The following is a 19278-nucleotide window of genomic DNA, read 5'->3' on the forward strand; positions in this document are numbered from 1 at the left end:
GGCAAGGTTTCCAGACCTTCACCATTTTAGTCGCCCTCCTTTGGAACCACTCCAGTTTCTCAATGTCCTTTTTGAATTGTGGTGCCCAGACTGGACACCTTATTCCCGTGGGCCTGACCAGAGCAGAATATAGTGGCACTATTACTTCCCTTGATCTAGACATTCTGTTGATGCAGCCTAAATCGCATTGGCCTTGTTAGCTGCCGCATCACACTGTTGACTCATGTTCAACTTGTGGTCTTACTTGGACTCCTAGATCCCTTTCACACAATAAGTCTCCTTAAGCCAGATGTCCCCCATCCTCTATCTGTGCATTTCATTTTTCCACCCTAAGTGCAGACCTTACATTTCTCTGTGTTGAATTCATTTTGTTAGCTTTGGCCCAGCTTTCTAGTCTATTCAGGTCATTCTGAATTTTGATCCTGCCTCTGGAGTATTAGCTACTCTTCCTAGTTTGATGTCATCTTTAAATTTGATAAGTATGTCCCCAATTCTGTCATCCAAGTCACTGATAAAGATGTTGAATAGCACTGGGCCCAGGACAGAACCCTGTGGGATCCCACTGGTTTTCTTGATGAGATTTGTTCGAAGGGTTTGCCGTTGCCTTCCTCTGAGGCTGAGAGAGTGTGACTTGCCCAAGGTCACCCAGTGAGTATGCCTAACCAAGCCAGGATTCGAACCTGGTCTCTCCAAAGTCGTAGCCCAAGTAATTCCCAAACTCTGGCCTTCCAGGTGAATTTGGACTTCAGGATCCCCAACTATGACCAAGATGGCTGAGGCTTTTGGGAGGTCCAAAACACCTGGAAGGCGTGAGTTTAGGTTCACCCTCATAGCCCAAAGCTCACATCACTAAGCCATGCTGGCTCTCTTTTTTGGAGTTAATACTGTCACCTTTCCCCACTTTTATTGTGGGTTTTTTGGGCTATGTGTCCAGTGTTCTAGAAGAGTTTATTCCTGACATTTCGCCAGCATCTGTGGCTGGCACGACTGATACATAATGAGATATACGGTTATCTAATTGTAATATCTCATATATATATTATGTGAACTGAAGATATTGCTCTTCAGATGCCAGCCACAGCTGCTGCAGCGCTCTATAAATAAATATTAATAATAGTGATAACAATGAAAGCATGTTTATGTTTTCAAAGGAAAGGAAGTCTTCAGCCAGGGCGACCAGACATCCTCCTTTTTTTAAGACATGCCCTCCATTTCATCCTTCTGTCCAGAAAGGAATTCCAAAGTGTCCTCCATTTTGAGCATGACTACGAGCAGGGTTGACTTTTATATTAGTGTCCTTGCCTTTTGTTTTGTCATGCCCTACAGTTTCTTGACTGTCCCACATTTTGTATGCTTTCAGGGCTAGGACATCCCCATTGAGTTCACACTGATTCTTCCTGCTTAGCACATGGCCAAAAGGTCTTCTTTGCACAGAAAAGCAGTTTTTAAATAAGCCCGTTGCTAGGTTCTGGCATGAAATCCCGGTCCATGGATCTGTCAAAGAGCCATAATGTCCAATATTATTATTATTATTATATTATTCATTATATTATTATTATTATATAAACATCTCTTTCCTGGCTTTGCTTTTGTCCTGTCTTCCAGTGCCGAGATGAGAAACGTGAGCGCAAAAGGAATCTGCTAAACTGGGAGCCCTCCATGAAGAGGAAAAATTACTTGCAAGAAATGTAAGGTTAAAGGACCTGTTTATTCCCTTTGACTTTATCTGGAGAGGAAGTGGCTTAGCAAGATTCTTGCGTAAGGGAAAGGAGAAGGCTCATTCTGAAATTGTTCACATTTTTGGTAGGATTAGTCCCCAGAAAGGAGAATAGTCCTGGGGTATAAGGTTGGTATCCAAAGTTGCTAACAGGAATAAACCCCATTGAGTTCACACTGTTCTCTGAAGAAATAGGTTTAGGGTTGCATTGTAAGCAAAGGAGTTCTGGCTGTAAAATTCCTCTCTGCAAGAAAAGAGAGGTTTCTTTTGTTTTGCTGTCTTTCATTTCAACCCTGAAGAAGACTGAAAATATACTGATATAAATGGCTTCAACCCTTTTCTGGCATCTTTGCTGGCTTGACAGTTTCTGTCTGCCTTAATGTTTAACCCCAGGAAATAACTTCAGTAGTGATAGCAATAAATAGTTGCAATTAAAAAAAACACACACAACAACAACCCTGCTTTTTATGTTTGCTTTCAGTTGTGCAGCAAATGTTACATTTTTTACTACTCACAACTGTTACAGCTTCATTTCCTTTTCCTCTTTTCTTTTAAATAGGGTCATCCTCCTATTGAAGAAGCTTAATGGTTGTCAGAGGGGAGGGTTTTCTTTAAGGCCTGGGGAGGGAGATTCTTTTTGCTGGATTTCTAAAGGCAGGATCTGTTTTTAACTGCTAACAAGGCACTGTGGGATCTGTTCTACAATTATTTTTTCACCTTACAGAACGTTTGTTCAATGCCAACGTTGCAGCTGCTCTGTGTAATTTTGCCTGAGCAGTTATCTGCTTTCAGGTTTCTTTTTGAGGGTGTTAAAGATGAATAGTGTGATAGCCCAGGGTTGCTGATGGGGTTGGTTTATATAAAAATGTGGCAGGCCAGCTAATAGCCCTGTGTCTTGTGACCTTTGTGTCCCATATTGTTTGCCTTCTTTCTCCCTTTGCTCTCTGCAAACGATCTGTTTATCTGCCATCTGCAAATAATGATCATGCACGAGAGGAACTGGTCTGAAGTCTGCAAGAATATGTACCACCTAAAGCTCTTTGAAAGGTTTACAGAACTCCTTGGTCTTTTAGCATAGTATCATCAAGAGTCATCAGCCTCCCATTGACCAGGAGCAGGAAAAGCACCACTCTTCTGAATGCATTCTGTTCAAAAAGTCAATGACTTTGCTCTCATTTCTGTTTTGTAAATACTTTCAGTCAGTGAAATGCAGTTTCTCTTGGTTCTCTGTGGCATCAAGACCTCAGTTGGGTCTATTTATGAAAGCATGTGTTCACTGCTCTTCATCATTATGAATATCAGAGTGGGTAGAAATAATTAAATGAAACAACAAGGTTGCAAAAACATAATCAGCATTCAAAGGCTTTCCTGGCTGGCATCCATAATTTTTTGTGGGTTTTTATATTATATATATAATCGTATATCTCATATATATCTTCAAATGCCAGCCACATATGTCAGTGCAACGTCAGGAACAAACTCTTCTAGAACATGGCCACATATCCCGAAAATCCCACAAAGAACTATAATCAGCATTGTCAGCAGTGGCCAGAAGAGCCTTTGCACAGTTCAAACGAGTGCGTCGGCTGTTCCTTGAGATAATCATATTTAGCTACAGTGACACATGGCTTGATTATATCAGGTTTGGACTACTGTAATACACTGTACATGGGGCTGCCTTTAGAAACTGTTTGGAAACTTCAGCGGATCCAAAATGCTGGAACTGAAATGGCCAGTTATAGTAACCATATAACTCCCTCCCTTGTTAAAATAGCATCACTAGCTACCAGTGTGTTTCTGGGAGCAATTCAAAGTGCTGGTCATGACCTATAAGGCTCTCCCTATGAACCTGCAAGAGTCCTAAGATCTGTAAGGGAAGGTTTTATCTTGGTCTCGCCACCATAATAGGCTCACCTTTTGGAAGGCTAGGCTACCCTGCTTTCCTTTTGCCAGCCGTGAAACCCACTAGGTGACCTTGGGCATGTCACACTCTCTCAGCCTTAGAGGAAGGCAATGGCAAACTTCCTCTGAACAACTCTTGCCAAGAAAAACCCTATGGATTTTTGCATTAGGGTTGCCATAAGTCAGAAATGACTTGGTCCCGAAACAGACAGGCCAAAAGGGTCGCTGCTGGGCTGCATTGGGGGCACGGCATTTAAACAGCCCATGCTCCGAATGCAGCCTGAAGTCGCCCCAATGCCACCCTAAAGGAAAAAAGAGGGCCTGAAAAGGAGCAGAAATAAACCGCTCCTTTTCAGTGGCCAGTTAGAAACCGCGGTGATGGGCCAGATTGGAGCCATAAGCCCCAATCTGCCCTTTTGGGGCAGTCTGCTTTGCCCCTTGAAGTCACACAGCAACAACAAAAGGACCCTTTTGATTAAGAAGGCTTTCAATATGGAATCAATCTTAGGAAGGTTTATTACTGGAGAGTGTTTATTTTTTAAAATCTGCTGTATCCTTTTAAAACAACTCTCTTTTAAAGGTTTTGATTAATGGTTTTTTTATGCTGGGGGTGGGTGGCATATGGGATTATTCTTTTTAACTGTAATTTTTAACTTTACAATGTTTTATTCTTATACTGTTGACATCCACTTTGATTCCTCTGCGAAAAGTGGAATATAAATAAATTATTATTATTATACTCTTTTAAATGATATTATTTTAGTTGTCATAAAAATCAGCATACTCAATAAAACAGAATCAGGCGATTAAAATGCTTTGACCAAAAGGCTGAGCTGGTGCCGGAACAGCTGTAAGTTGGTTCTAGCTACACCTTTGTGAGAGGATTAATTTGTACTGGGGTGCCACAACTAAAAACTCACTTGTTGATCCATGACACACCTGAAATACATGGGAAGAGCCTCCCTCACAGTCTTATATAATGGCCATGCCTCTAAATGTTAGAGTCTGAAGCTGTTTAGGAATTTAATAGTAAGCATCGCCACCTTGAATTGGCATTTGAAGAAAATACGCAGCCAGTGCATCTCCTTCAAAATTTATGTAATATGTCTTCATCTGGCTAGTTGCACTTCTGGTTGCTGTTCCAGTTCATCCTTGAGAGCCATCTTATGTATAATACATTAGAATAAACATTGTTTATCAGCCAGATTGTCTATGAAAGACATTCCTAGCCATGGAGAATAGTTGGGTCTCAAATAATGGTGATGAATTTAAAAGCCCTGCATACCTAAATCCAAGATATGAGACACACTTAACCAAAGCCTCCATTTTATCATGTTTCAACTTCACTTTATTTGTCCTCATTCAGCCCTCAAGGCATGGGCTCATCACCTGCATATTCTCATCTGATTCAGGAAACAAAGAGATATAGAGATGGCATCAGCATATTGGTGTCACCTCCTGCTCTGCTCTCCCAGTGAGCAACTTCATGCAGATATTGAAAAGTAGATCCAATGGTTCTCAAGGAGAGAAGTCAGAAATTCCTCTCCCTTTGCTTGTATGACTTCACAATTCAGATGCATTTAAGCCAAAATTGTCCAATGTAGCTTTCTCACATTGATCCTGGAGAGGGTTAATTTTGCCTTGGACAGCCAACCAAAGAAGCTGAACACTTAGGCCTTAGTGTGAGTATATTGCATTGTTCTTCATTATGACTTTGCAATAGCAACACACAAAGTAAGGCATTCAATTTTCCCCATGCACACCTTGCCTCCATCTAGCAGCTCTGTCTGTGCCATATCCAATTGCACTGCATAAAACCTAGTCCTCAGGAGCAACTTTGTGAAGAGAACCATTGCAATGGACAGGAGGAGACAAGGAAATGAGATAGCCTGAGTGACATGGAAGTATTTTTCCAAGTGAAAAGTCATCATTTACTAGAATCCAATTATTTATTTAATGGGTCTTGAGACGTTTTCAGGAACACTTTGAGGAGTAGCAATCCCTTAGTTAGAAAACATGTCTGCTAAAGAAAAGAAGGTTTAGTTTGATGACACTGCAAAACCGCAAAGTAAAAACATGACACTGCTTCACGTTTGGTTGAACTGCTGTAATTGTCCTGCAGCCCCTTTATTTAAAAACAACAGCAAAACATTCTTACTAAAATGTTGATTCAAAGGAATCTGTAATAAATATTTGCTTCCCTTTGTGTGGCTCATTCTGAGCACAACTATGCCAATAGTAGCAGGTTGAAGAGAAGTAACTTCAGTTTACCAACCGAGAAATAAAACTAGAGAAGATTTATGCAACAACACTAAATAGTAGTTTGTATACAGGATAACAATAAATCCTTTAAATAGAATGTTTTACAAAATAATGTTTGGTTTTATCACAAGGTAAGTATAGTTGAAACAGTGTTGACTTCAAAACGTCATTGCACTTAACATCCCTTTTCAGAGTGAAATGCCTTGTGGTTCTGGAAATACGTAATTTCCTCCACCTTTTCCCTTTCTTAGTATCTGTGAAATATAAACTGTAAAGTCATTTATGGCTCTCTTGAATAGCAGACTCCAAAGCTTGTGCTTCACCATTAAAGAAAAACAAGTTTTGACTGGTGAATCTACTTACAAATGGGCTGGAATCAAACAGTACTTTGCAGCTTGTCTGAATAGTTTCTGAGCTGTGTAAATTGTCATAGTTAATAGATTGCTGCATAATAAATGTTACATCATGAAACTAGTTTCTCTAGTAACTGATGGAAACAGTTTAGGATAATTTCTTTTTAACTACCCTGCCATTTTCTATATGGTGAATTCAATTCAGTGCAACCATCCAACATTTCAGTGGTCAATTGGCCTTGTGGTTTGACTTTCTCCATGTCAAGAATCTGCACCATGTGAACTAATGGAACTGCAAAAAGGACTCTATTGATACTGGATATTTCCATCAAGAGGAAAAGTAACTTCCTTACTTTCTAGAAGTAAGTTCACCAAACGGATTTATGAGGAGGTGCTGAAAGGTTCTCATCCCGACCAAGAAGGAAGAGCCATGAAACATGCATGCTATTCCACATATTCACCTTGAAGTTCAGTGCACTTCATTTCTCATGTTTCTTTAATCCCTTTCCAAAAATGAAATAAAATAAAATAAAATGGTGACGCCTGGTCATGGAAATACTGCTGTCACCTCTGAATGAAACTCTTTTTAAGGTTTGGAAACAAGAAATAGTCAGATCTGGTGGATAGGGTGGGTGATCCATGCGCTCAGTCCCCAAATTCAAAACATCCATCATCTTGCTAGCCCTGTGACCAGTGCATTGCCCTGCAAAAAGAGAACACCTACCTCAGCTTCTTTCCCTATTTTTCCTTCAGTGACTTCTTTAATGGGCACAGTAAGTTAGAGAAGTATTCTGTATTAAGTGCTTGGCCATTCTGAAGATAGTCATCAAAATATCTTTCCTATCCCCCGAAAATGTGGCCAGGACTTTTCCTGTTGAGTCTTGAATCTCTTTGGCCATGGAGAACCCAAGTGACGCCACTGCAAAGGTTGTTGTTTGGTCACTAGATCATTCAAAATGCTGCAAAATCTGCTTGGAGGTATCCACTCTGTTTCCTTTCTGCTCAGCAGTGAAACATTTCAGCACCCACTTGGCTGACAGATATAGCTAACTGCTGGTGAGGTTATAAAATGAGCACATTCCCAGGATATATCTAGTGTCCCATCAATTATTTTAGCTGAGATTTGCCAATCTGCCAAAGTCAGCTCATGAACAGGCTCAGAAATTTCGGGAGTTGACACTGTTGAAGGCTTCTCAGACCTTGCTGCATCTTTGACATCCAAATCTCCATGCTGAAAGTTGGCACACCACTTTTTCACATTGAGTGGGATGGGCACTTATCACTCAATGTGTGCATTTACACTCATGGATTTCCTTTGGAGTTTACTTCTGCAGGAACAAGAGCTTCATGACAGCCCAGAGTTCAGCACTTGAAAATGCCAGACTCTTTGTTGAAGTGGTTTTATCAGTGATCTGAAAAAAATAAGAAATTAGAGATATGATCCTGCAAATTTGCAACCTACAATTCAGAAGAATAGTCAAGCTCCAGTGACAAAACTGCACTCAGATTTCAGGGAATAAGTCAGGTTGACAACTTTTCAGCAACCTGTTGTAGAGAAAGAGAGGTCTGTCACTGACCACAAAGCTACAAGTAGCTGTTAATTTCCCTTTTGAAGTAGATCAGAATAACTGTAATCAGTGAAAAGTAGTGGCACCTCTGAAAAGATAATGTTCCATGTATATATTTCATGAAGAACTGTATAAAAGTATATTTTCCCTTCAGGGTTCCATTGGAAAAGTACGTTTTTCGCCTGTCTCTTTTTAAAAAAGAATGATCCAGGTTTCCAGCGCGTTACATCTGCAACTTCAGCAATTCCCTTTTCTTCCATGTAAGGATTGATCATTGAGCAAACAAAACTTTAAAAAAATTAAATTAAAACCAGCTGGTTTTCTTTTCAAGTCTGTATCTGTACCTCAGTACAGTGGTACCCCGGGTTACGAATTTAATTCGTTCCGCGGCGCCGTTCGTAACCCGAAAGATTTCGCAACCCGAAAAAGCCATAGCCGCTAGCGCTGGAAGCCGCGATTTCGTGCGAAAAAGCGCCGAAAAGCACCAAAAATTTTTTCGTAAGCCAAAAAAAAAAACGTACCCCGGAACAGTTTTTTCCTATCTAATTTTTTCGTATCCCGGAAATTTCGTAACGCGGTGATTTCGTATCCCGGGGTACCACTGTATATAGAAATGGTGCAGAAAATATCAAGAGCTTTTGTTGTGTAGTGGGTGAGTGTAGAACAAAAAAAATATTGCCTCGGAAGATTAGCTACTCTAACTATACAATGCTGGTGGTATATGTGAGTTATAGACATAGCCGGAGTCTGAACAGACGGAGAGCAATCAAACTGTCTGGAAAGCCCGACTTTGAGCAGGGACCATCGTTGCTGTGGCTTCTGTTTTGATCAGGTTGGTGTGGTTGATTTTCTTTGGCTCGGGTTCCCTGCCATCCATCGCCATGGGGCCGTGTTGCGTGGGAGTTATGTGAGGGGTAGCCTCGGTTGACAACGTCTGTTGGCTGCGGGAGGCACTGTTTGCTGTTGATCTAGTTGAGGAGGAACCAGAATGCGAACTCCTGGATCCAGAAGAGGAAGAGCCAGGCTTGACTAACCGAGCCTTTGGGGCCTCTGCATCTTCTCTGTAAGCAAAAGAGACAGCGTGATTAAAAGTACTCCAAAAAAGAGGACCATAAAAGACCCATGCATAATAGATTTCTGAATAGATTTGAAAGTTAATAAATTATGGATGGCTTGCCAGCTGTACAACACTATTAATTACTTTTTTTTTTTGCATCATGCATTATGCATGAAAAAGATCATAAACTTCCCCACCCCAGTAATATACATATCTTTAAAATGAGTATTGCTTCATCTTGTTTTTAGGGAAAGGATTTTAATAACATTGGAAAGAATGCTGAGTCTAGAATTAGATTAATGTTAAGCCGGGGACGCCAACTCTGATGATCAGAAGGTGTGCAGTTCAAGCCCCAAGTGCTGCATGATGGGATGAGCTCTTATCGCTAGTTCCAGCTTCTGCCAATGTAGCAGTTCAAAAGCATGCAAATGCAAGTAGATAAATAGGTACCACTTGGGTGGGAAGGTAACAGCCTTTGGCGCAGTCATGCTGGCCATATGGCCACCAGAGCAGTCCTCAAACAATGCTGGCTCTTTGGCTTAGTAACGGGGTTGAGCATCACCCCCAACAGTCGGTTATGACTAGACATTCATGTCAAGGGACTATCATTACCTATACCTTTCACCTTAAATCACGTAGATTAAATGTGTTTAGTTTCTGGCTACAAAAATTGTTTCAATAGCCCCAGACTGTACAAACAATTTACGTATTACATGAGGGGAGCATCTGTGAAACCCAAAGTAGCATCATCAGCATACAATGGGCCATAGGAGGCCACTGAGTTTTGGTTCCAGCACTTCCCATGAATACCAAAATCCATAGATGCTCAAGTCTCATTAAATGCAATGGCATTGTAAAATGGTGTCCCTTCTATAAGTGGAGGGTACTATTTTTGGTCAAGGACCTAGCACAATAGATTGTGTTGCAATTTCTGCTAATCTGCTCCCTGGCATTCATCAGTTTGAAGTTATTTCGATTTGAAGGGTTAAAAGTGATACTTTTCCTTATATAAAATGGTCAAATCAAGGTTTACTTTTTGAAAATATTTTGAAAATATTTTCAATCTGTGGATAGTTGAATCCATGGGTAAAAAAAATCTGTGGATAAGGAGGGCCAACTGTAATTTCTTGCCTGTAGTATTAGACATACATTTTATTAATCTCTATAAGAACAGCATTGTAATTACTACTAACAAAAGCTGCTTAAGTTTGTTAACCTGTTGGATGTCTGGTCAATCTGGTGTGATGCACTTCAATGTACCTGTTCTTTAACAATAGAATCTATTTTGATATGGGACAAATCTGCCTTCAGGGCTGAGCACATGGGCCAGGATAGCACATTGATAGCACATGGATGGTGCTATATCAGTAAATAATAATCATAAACTTGTTGTCATGGTCTATGATTTTAAGATACAGGCACTGGCACTAAGTTAATAGAAAGTATCTAAAGGTGTTGAAACTGAAGAAAACATGGCGAAATAGAAGTAGAAAGCAAAAGGACCAGAAAAAAATACAGGCAAATGGCATATAGGAAGGAGTCTAGCTATGACTTAACAAAAGGAACAGTTTAATTCAACCAGAGATAGAGAGTTGGGAGTTTTTTCAGTATGACAAAGGCACAGAAATCAACTTAATGATTGGTTTCTTAAAGAAACGGTTGTGAAATGAAGCCAGGCTTAATGTCAGCAGAATTCAAGAAAGCACAGAGGTTTCTTTTTTTCCCAAGGGCGTAGTCTGCTGAATCATGCTTTCAGAGAGATTTCCTGTAAACGCCCCATGAAGAAAGTCATAGACACCTATTTAGTGCTGATGTGTCAGAAATGGAGGGAGTTGCACCGTCCTCTTGCAATAAACCAGTTCTTGTAAGTATGTGCCTCACCATCTAGGCATGTAGGTAGATATGTGTTTCGGAACAGGAAATTCAAAGAAAGTTCTAGAAAAAGTGTTTTTAGGGCAGTTGATGATCTTGGCAGTTTCTAACTGATAGGGGTGCCATAAGCCAAAGTTGACTTGACAGGAAATAACAAGAACAAGAAAAAGCTGTATGAAACTGGATCATGTTGCACCCTTGAAACTAACTAACAGATTGGAAATGATCAATATACATCCGCAAAACAGGAGACACTATAGGACCATTGAGCGAATCTCCCACGCAAGCAAATTTATGCTTAAAATTCTGCAACATGGACTGCAACCATACATGGAGAGAAAAGTCCCAGAGGTGGAAGAGGGGTTCAGGAAAGGAAGAGGCACTAGGGACTACATTGCCAACATAGGATGGCTAATGGAACAAACCAAGGAATTCCAGAAGAAAATCAGCATGTGCTTTATAGATCATAGCAAAGTCTTCAACTGCATGGAACACAAAAAGCTATGGATGGCTCCTAAAGACATGGGAATGCCACTCCATTTGATACTCCTGATGCAAAATCTGTACTTAGGACAACAGGCTATTGTTAGAACAGAATATGGAGAAACAAAATGGTTCCAGTTGGCAAGGGGATCAGGCAAGGCTGCATTTTATAACCCCATTTGTTCACCTTGCATGCTTCTGGGAACTGTAGTTTGTTGGGGCACCAGAGCTCTCTGACAAAGAAGGCCAAACATCTCACAAAACTACAATTCCCAGAATTCTGTAGCATTGAACCACGGCAGTTAAAGAGTCAAATTTCATTATTTCTCCAGTGCAGATACAGCTAAAATGTCTTTCCTGGGTGCCCTGCCTGAGGATTTTTTAAAATGGGGTGCAAGTCATTGAATCTATGGTTCTTTTTATATACCATTTGCTTCATCACTGAGCTATTAGATATTGGCAAGCACAAAGAAAAAGGATGTATTGCCCTCATGTCTCGCTTATGGGTTTTCCAGAGTTGTCTGTTTGGGCATTGTATGCTGGATTAGATAGGCCTTTGGTGTGATTTAGCATGACTTTTCTTATCATATCCCTTCACTCTTTCTTAGGCTGTTCTGTGACAATGACAATTTGTTGTGAATTCATGAATGTTTAGCAACTGCCAAGAGGTAATTACCTGATTTCATTTGGAGTCTCTTCTTCTTCATATTTCCTCTTCTCTTTCTTCTTGATGGTTAGCCATACAGCCAGGAAAACTAGGGAGAGCCCTCCCATGACTCCACAGACTGCTCCAGCAACTATTCCAAAGTTCTGTGCATCTATGAATTCACAAATGTATACTGTGTTATATTTGATAGAGAACAAAATATTACCATAATATTTTAGGTCCCTATCGGTGATGCAAATTCCATGCAACAAAACCTTTTGTGTTGGAGTTAAAGTGAGACTTGTTCTTTTGCTTCAAAGAAGAATGCAATACAAGTTGAACCTCCCTTGTCTGGAATTCTGAAATACTCCAAAATTCAAAGCTGTCCACATGAGAGGGATAGTGGGATAGTAACACTTTTGCTTTCTGACTGTTCAACCATTTCAGTACCATTTAGATCCCTTTTATAATTAATTTAAAAGACATTTTCTGCCTACTTACACTGTACGGTCACCTCTACAACACAGGTCTCCTGTCCTGCTTCATTGGAGGCAGTGCACTGGTATAAGCCTGTAGCTACCCATGTGAGATTTTTCATAAAAATTTGCGCAGGATTGGAAAGGTCTGGAAAATCAAGAGACATTTGTTGATTAATTAGGTAGCATAATAAGACCCAGTCAAGCCACAGAATTTGCCAAAAACACTAATTTTTTGTTGTGTGCCTTCGAGTCATTTCCAAAACGTATCACGGGTTTTCTTGGCAAGATTTGTTCAATCAGCAAGGGTGCGCATTTTGCCTTCCTCTGAGGCAGAGAAAGTGTGACTTGCCCAAAGTCACTCAGCGGGTTTCCATGACTGAGTAGGAATTCAACTCTTGGTCTCCAGAATCCTAGTCCAATGCTCAAACCACTATACCATGCTGGCACTGGGATGCTCAAGAAGGCACTATACTATTTGGGAATGCTTTAGAAGCTGAATGCAACATATTATTTAGATAGGTAGTTGAAATTTAGAAAACCCTTGACAGTTTTTAAATACAGTCGGTCCTTCTTATACATGGATTTCTTATACATGGATTCAAGCATACACAGTTTGAAAATGTTCAAAAAAGTATAAGTTTCAAATACCAAACCTTGATTTTCCATTTTTTATAAGGGACACCATTTTGCTATGTCATTATATTTAATGGGACTTGAGCAGCCACAGATTTTATTATCCACGGGGGATCTTGGAACCAAACCCCAGCGGATAACAAGGGTCCACATTACACATAAGCGTTCTCAGGATATCCAGACTATTCTTTTTATAAAAAACTGCCAAGGATTTTCTAAATTTTGACTACCTCATAATGTATCTTTGTTGGAGAGTGAGCACAGTGTAGTAGTGGTTTGAGCGTTCAAATATGACTTTGGAGACCAGGGTTCAAGTCCAAGCTCAGCCATGAAACCCATTGGGTGGCCTTGGCAAGTCACAGTCTCTCAACCTCAAGGGAAGGCAATGGCAAACCTTATCTGAACATATCTTTCCAAGAAAACTCCATGATAGGGTCATCTTAGCATTGCCATAAGTCGGAAATGACTTGAAGGGGCACAACAACAACAGCAGCAACAACAACAACAACATGTATTTATTACAGCAATTTAGTTTAGAAAAATGGTTCTTTGTTACAGTTTTTGCACAGTTCCACATTTGGAATTGCATAGAGGCCTTCCAAAGCTGGTCCAGAATATAGGTGTGCACATACATTATTAACCAAAGCAGCAACTTTGCCCTGCTTTCTTCACTTTAAATAAATGTCATACTGAGTTACAGCCGTTCTAGGAGAAACTTTAGTGAAGACGAGTGGGATGGATTGAAGCAAGAATGACTTACTAATATGTGCCATGGGTGGCAAATACCCAGTTTTTCCCTCCTCATCTATACGTTGCCAAGTGTACATTATAGGCGTAGTCCCAGTGACTGAATTGCATTGTAAAGCAATTTCTTTTCCTTCGGACATCTCTCCTTCTTTCCAGCATTTGGGTTTGGAAGGTTTTTCTGGGGAGGAGGAGAAAGGTGATGAAATCTTCAGCGTAATTGCAAGCCAGAAGAATTTTTTATTTAGCAGCTCTAGTATTTTGAATAACTGTATAGGAGTCTTACCCAGAACCTTCAGAGTGATATGGGTCCACTCATACTGTCCAGCGTTTTTAACTTTGCATGTGTATTGCCCAGCATCACTCGGCTGCAGGAGAGAAATCTCCAAAGAGGCATCCCCTTTCAGAAAATTGGAAGCAAATGAAACACGACCCTTTTGTTCCTCAATCAAGTCATTATAGATGTTGCCTCCTGCATAAGTGATCACCTAAAAGGCAAAAACAATCCTCGATCAGCTTGCTTCTCTTTTGTTTTGCTATTGCTATTTTGGCCAAAAAACAAAACACAGCAGCTCCTGATCAGAAGAGGTTAAGGCTCATTTTTTCATATCTCATGCAAATTACAATTAATAATTAAGACACTGCAGTGGTGTGCTTCCTTAGTGGAAATATATTTTACACTTGTTCACTTTTAATTATATCAGCTGAACTTGTAACTCCATAACTGTTGGTCAGACCCTGCATATGTTTGATCTTAGACAATATGTACACCTAACATGTCTATCTTTCAGTAAGGGAGACTTCGTCACATATTGCTTTTGTCTTAGAATCATAGAATTGTAGAGTTGGAAGAGACTGCAAGGGCCATCCAGTCCAACCCCATTCTGCCATGCAGGAACTCTCAATCTAAGCATCCCTGACAGATGGCCATCCAGCCTCTGTTTGAAGACCTCTAAGGAAGGAGACTCCACTGTCCCTGACTGTGTCAATAGAGCTTCACTCTCAGCCATCATCAAAACTGAAACTTTATAATCAGTGCAACTTTTCCTTCACTCGAGTAGCTTAGAGTAGATGGTCGCTGGACACAAGTCCAATTGGATATACTTTTCTGGCACTTTTTACAGCTAATATATGTAGTTAATATTTGGCGGAATTCATAATGATTATTACACAATCATAGTCAACCAGGTTAGATTTAACATCTGCAAGGTTTTTATCCTGTAAAATAGTGAGTTTTCAATAAGAATTCTAGAAACACGAATATATGGTTCACAGCCTTTAGAGCCCAAAAGCACACCAACAACTTTATTATAATCCTATCACTCTTGGAGTGGCTATGTTTGAAATCTAAGTCCTAATAGATGATATAATCATGGCTGTTATATTAGTATTGACCAAAGTATTGACCAAACTGTTTATTGGTTTGCATTTGACAAAAATGCTCAGTTCAAATGTAAAGCTGCAGTTTCCCCTGCAACTGCTTCATAGAGGTCTACAAGTGAGTGGATGCTTCTTTTATTCTTGTATTTCTATAGCTTATTTGGGCAATAGTGGTAGGGCATTAGGCATTAAGGAGTAAGGCATACCACTTTTGGTTCAGCCTCAGAATCTTTTAATAGCCATTCAATGTCCAGACTTGTTGGCTTTTCGTGCAGCCGGTGATGACAGGGCAGAGTCACGTTTGCTTCGGCCACTCTTTTAAATTCTGTTTGAGCCTGTGACATCCAAGCTGAACAGGACGCTGAAAGAGAAAGAGCAAGGCAGAATGTCTTAGTGATCATGACATAACAAGTAGAATCCTTGATTGTTTCATATCGTATTGCCAGCTGAAGACATCTATATTTTGTGCTCTGAAATGCAATGTTCCCCACCCTGGCAGTTACACAATCTACGGTGGATCTTCCACATTCACTGGGGTTAGGGGCACAAGACCCCCGTGAAAGTGGAAAAAACACAAATAAAAAAACACTATGTTTTTAACCTGAGAGAACACCTCTCTTGGAATCTCTAGGTCCTCTGAGTCAACTCTGTGGTCAACATCTGCCAAAGGTTGACCATAGAATCATGCTGGAGGACCGGCAAATGCCTAAAGAAGTGTTCTCTCTAGGAATTTCCAGATCTTCCAGTGTGACTTTTGGCAAAAGTTGACCATAGAGCAATGTTGGAGATTCCTAGAGACAACATATTAATCAAATGTATGAATAATCAAAGCCGCAAAAATCAAAGCGGCAAATGTGGAGGGACAACTGTACTTAGCTTTCCCTTGGGTCCTGGACAGATTATGATATCTTTATCTTCTGCAGCTGGCTGTTTTTGCCTTCCACTTTCTGGCTGTGAATGGTTTTGGAATCTGTCGAAATGCTGGGAGTCGCTCAAGGAGATGTGGGTTTGAAAGCTGATGGAAAAATTCTCTCAACTCATTTGTTGGATTCGAGACAGATTCAAATGGTGGGACCTCCATTCTTTGAATCATTGTTGAGCAGATTCCAACTTTGTGGGCTGTGCTTTCTACTTGAAACCTAATATCTGCACTGGAGCAAAAGGAATTGCTCAGGGTAGGGGTGTGCCTTTTGAATTAAAGAGAGGAATTCCTGTGAGAACAGGCTGAATCCAAGTATTTATTTTCAGAACCAGAATTGAATTTTAAAATCCCTCAGATCAAAAATCCTTGTTTTCCCTCCTGCTGTCCTTAATAGTAGTTATTTATTTGAGCTTTTAAATTGTTGTTATTGCTACATGACAGGGAATCAAAACACTCTTGCTGTTCTACTATTGATCACCAAAAGATAAATCAACATATCCTGATACATCTTCTGCCCATGACTGCTTTAAATAACTCTCCTTCATCCCCATTTTTGGTCCCAAAAGAGAAAGTTTGCTGGAGATTTACTTTTGGCAATAAATTAGAACAGCGTGCAATGGCCCTTTCTCTCTGAAGAATATTTCCTAGTATTCCTTGTCAAGGCTGGTCTGTGGAGCCAGTTAGAAAAACTTGCAAGTATTTTTTTAAAATGATATTTTAATTTATGCCCTGCTTCTGCATTAATATTTGGGTGTTTTTATTTTACATGATAATGCAAAGTAGGCCTGCAACAGCTGATGCCTCACCTAAGTAAAAGATGAGTTGAATAATCAGTTACTTTTCCAACACAGAGAGATGCTAGATTTTCAATGTTGCAGCTGGGTTTGCTACGAAATTGGCTTTGATTTGCTACTGATCTACAAAACAGATGGCAAACTTAACATTCCATGATTATTTGTCATGATACACAGAACAAACTGGCACTGAATAACATAAGAGTTTTGAAATCCATTGAACCTGATGGTATTTATAGTAATTTTTAAAATCGGTTGGGGATATGTAATACAACAGTTGGAACACTTTAGCTTGCTTCTTTTGAATAAATAGTTGCTTTTGAGTTATTGAGAGGCAGTGTGGTGTAGTGGTTTGAGTGCTGGACTATGGAGACCAGGGTACAATTGCCACCTCAGTCATGAAACCCATTGGGAGAATTTGGGTAAGTCACATGCTCTCAGCCTCAGGGGAAGGCAATTTCCCTGGATGAATCTTTGAAAGAAAACCCCATAGGTTGTAATGGACTTGAAGGCACACAACAGCAACCAACAACAATATGAGCTTTTGTTCTGCCCTGTTGCAGGTTGAATTGAGAGGCAGTGCCATGAAGAATGAATGTTGAGATCAGCTCTCTCACTTGTCTCATCTCATCTCCTATTATTGGTTTGTGTGACTGTAATAGGGTGAGACAGGAACAGTACAGTGCGCCCGCGTTATACGCGGGCGCGCTTTATGCGGACTTGAGTGTATGCGCTCAAGCCACGGGGAGCATGCGGGGCACAAGGTGTGGTGCGTCCCATTCAAATGAATGGGACGCACGCCCGTGGCGCCCCGCACGTTCCTGTGCCACTGCACCGCCGTGCATGAGCCCCATTCAAATAAATGGGGCTTGAGCATAGGTCAAATTCGCCTTACGTGGGGGGGGGTCCGGAACAGATCCCCCATGTAAGGCAAGGGCCCACTGTACTTTGGAGGGTTTTGGCTTACAGTTGTTCATCATTAATACACACACACATGTACTTCAGTTAAACCTTTTCATGATGTTCTGAAATTGAACACTAGAGGGACTCAGATACTTATGTGAAAAGTAGACCGAAGAAAAGCAACATAGGGCTTTATCGCACAAAGGCAAATTGCTTAAATCCCATGCAGAAATGAGATTTTAAAATTCGGAAGACACACAGCCTATGTGAGAAGTTTCTTAAATAGCACAGTCCCATCCATGTTTATTCCAAAGTTCTCCAGAGTCATAGTCCAATGTTCAAACTACAGTGGGCCCTTGTTATCCTCTGGGGTTTGGTTCCAGGATCCCCGGCAGATAACAAAACCTGTGGATGCTCACGTCCCATTAAATACAATGGCATAGTAAAATGGTGTCCCTTGTTGTGGTGACTTAGGCTCCAGTCTCTTCGGAGGCGTGGGTTCGAATCCCACCGCTGCCACCATGTGGTGACTTGGGGGCCTTTCCCTGGAGCCCTTGGCGCCCTGTGCGTGGCCCTTTACTCCCAGGGAGTCCCTCCCCTCTTGTCACACTTTCCCTTCTAGGATCTCCTAGGTTTCCATTCTCGCTCCCTGTTGAGCAGAATGAGACCCCTGGAGGTCCTATAGTCGCGCTGCCACCACCCAGTGAATGAACTATAAATTATTAATTATATTTATAGTAGCTCCACAGCTACCCCTTCCCCACACACACTGGGACTTGTGAGGAATAGAGAGAGATAGAGATCTAGTTTCCTTTCGTGCCAACCCAGAACAACCAGTAACCGAGTTAAGGCGCGTGTACAGGAGTAAGAGAGATAGCAGATGCTTTTTAAGAAAGAAGTTTATTTTAAAAAGGGATAGAATAGGATAGGAAGAATTTATAACACTCTTGCAAAGCCCCTTTTGCCTTGCAGGTCAAAGAACATAGTTACAGAATTCATTCCAGACAAGCCATTGTTGAAAATAACAAAAGGCCTAAACGCACTAGCTAACACATTCCTAACTACTCACAGCAGATGGGATTTGCAGTCCTTTTGAGTTCCTGGATGCAGGGAGGGCCCCCTGGCCTCTCGACCTGCATTCCCTTGAGTCTGTGTCTCCCAGACTCAAAGAGACAGCATCTGGTTTCCCCCTCAGGAGAGGATCAAGGGAGAGACAAAGGACCGCATGGCTGCACAAGCCTTTTTAAAGATTTTCCATAGAAAGTTCTTGAATCTCGCGGTCCTATTTTCTGATTGGTCAGTTGGACCTTACATCAGCTATGATGCCACAGCTCATTAGCATGTGATGTCATCTCTCATTAGCATGTACCTCCTCCCAGATTAACCCTTTGTAGTTCAGGAGAAGTTCCCAGATGACTGGAGACCCAGCCATCACACTTGTATAAAATGGAAAATCAAGGTTTGCTATTTGGAATTTATACTTTTGGGGAATATTTTCAATCCGTGGGTGCTTGAATCTATGGATAAAAAAAAAATCCATGGATAAGGAGGGCTGACTGTACT

At 40.8% G+C, this 19278-nt stretch overlaps 1 protein-coding gene across 2 annotated transcripts in view; it reads right to left on the bottom strand.

Moving 5' to 3' along the window:
- Positions 1-8329: 8329 nt before the first annotated feature.
- LOC121933070 (CXADR like membrane protein) overlaps positions 8330-19278 on the bottom strand; it is a 41010-nt gene continuing 30061 nt past the window's right edge. The window contains exons 1-7 of one of the 2 annotated variants that reach the window (XM_042472306.1): positions 18785-18818; positions 15303-15457; positions 14003-14204; positions 13733-13897; positions 12362-12484; positions 11891-12032; positions 8330-8863 (exon numbers count right to left, since the gene is read on the bottom strand). In XM_042472306.1, coding sequence (XP_042328240.1) covers positions 8569-8863; positions 11891-12032; positions 12362-12484; positions 13733-13897; positions 14003-14204; positions 15303-15440 — 1065 coding nt within the window. In that variant the 5' untranslated portion in view covers positions 15441-15457; positions 18785-18818 and the 3' untranslated portion in view covers positions 8330-8568. Of the gene's footprint in view, positions 8864-11890; positions 12033-12361; positions 12485-13732; positions 13898-14002; positions 14205-15302; positions 15458-18784; positions 18819-19278 lie in introns of those variants that run through there. The other variant, XM_042472305.1, reaches the window with a different exon arrangement.

Source organism: Sceloporus undulatus, chromosome 6 (genome assembly GCF_019175285.1).
Source record: "Sceloporus undulatus isolate JIND9_A2432 ecotype Alabama chromosome 6, SceUnd_v1.1, whole genome shotgun sequence".
NCBI classification, from domain to species: domain Eukaryota; kingdom Metazoa; phylum Chordata; class Lepidosauria; order Squamata; family Phrynosomatidae; genus Sceloporus; species Sceloporus undulatus.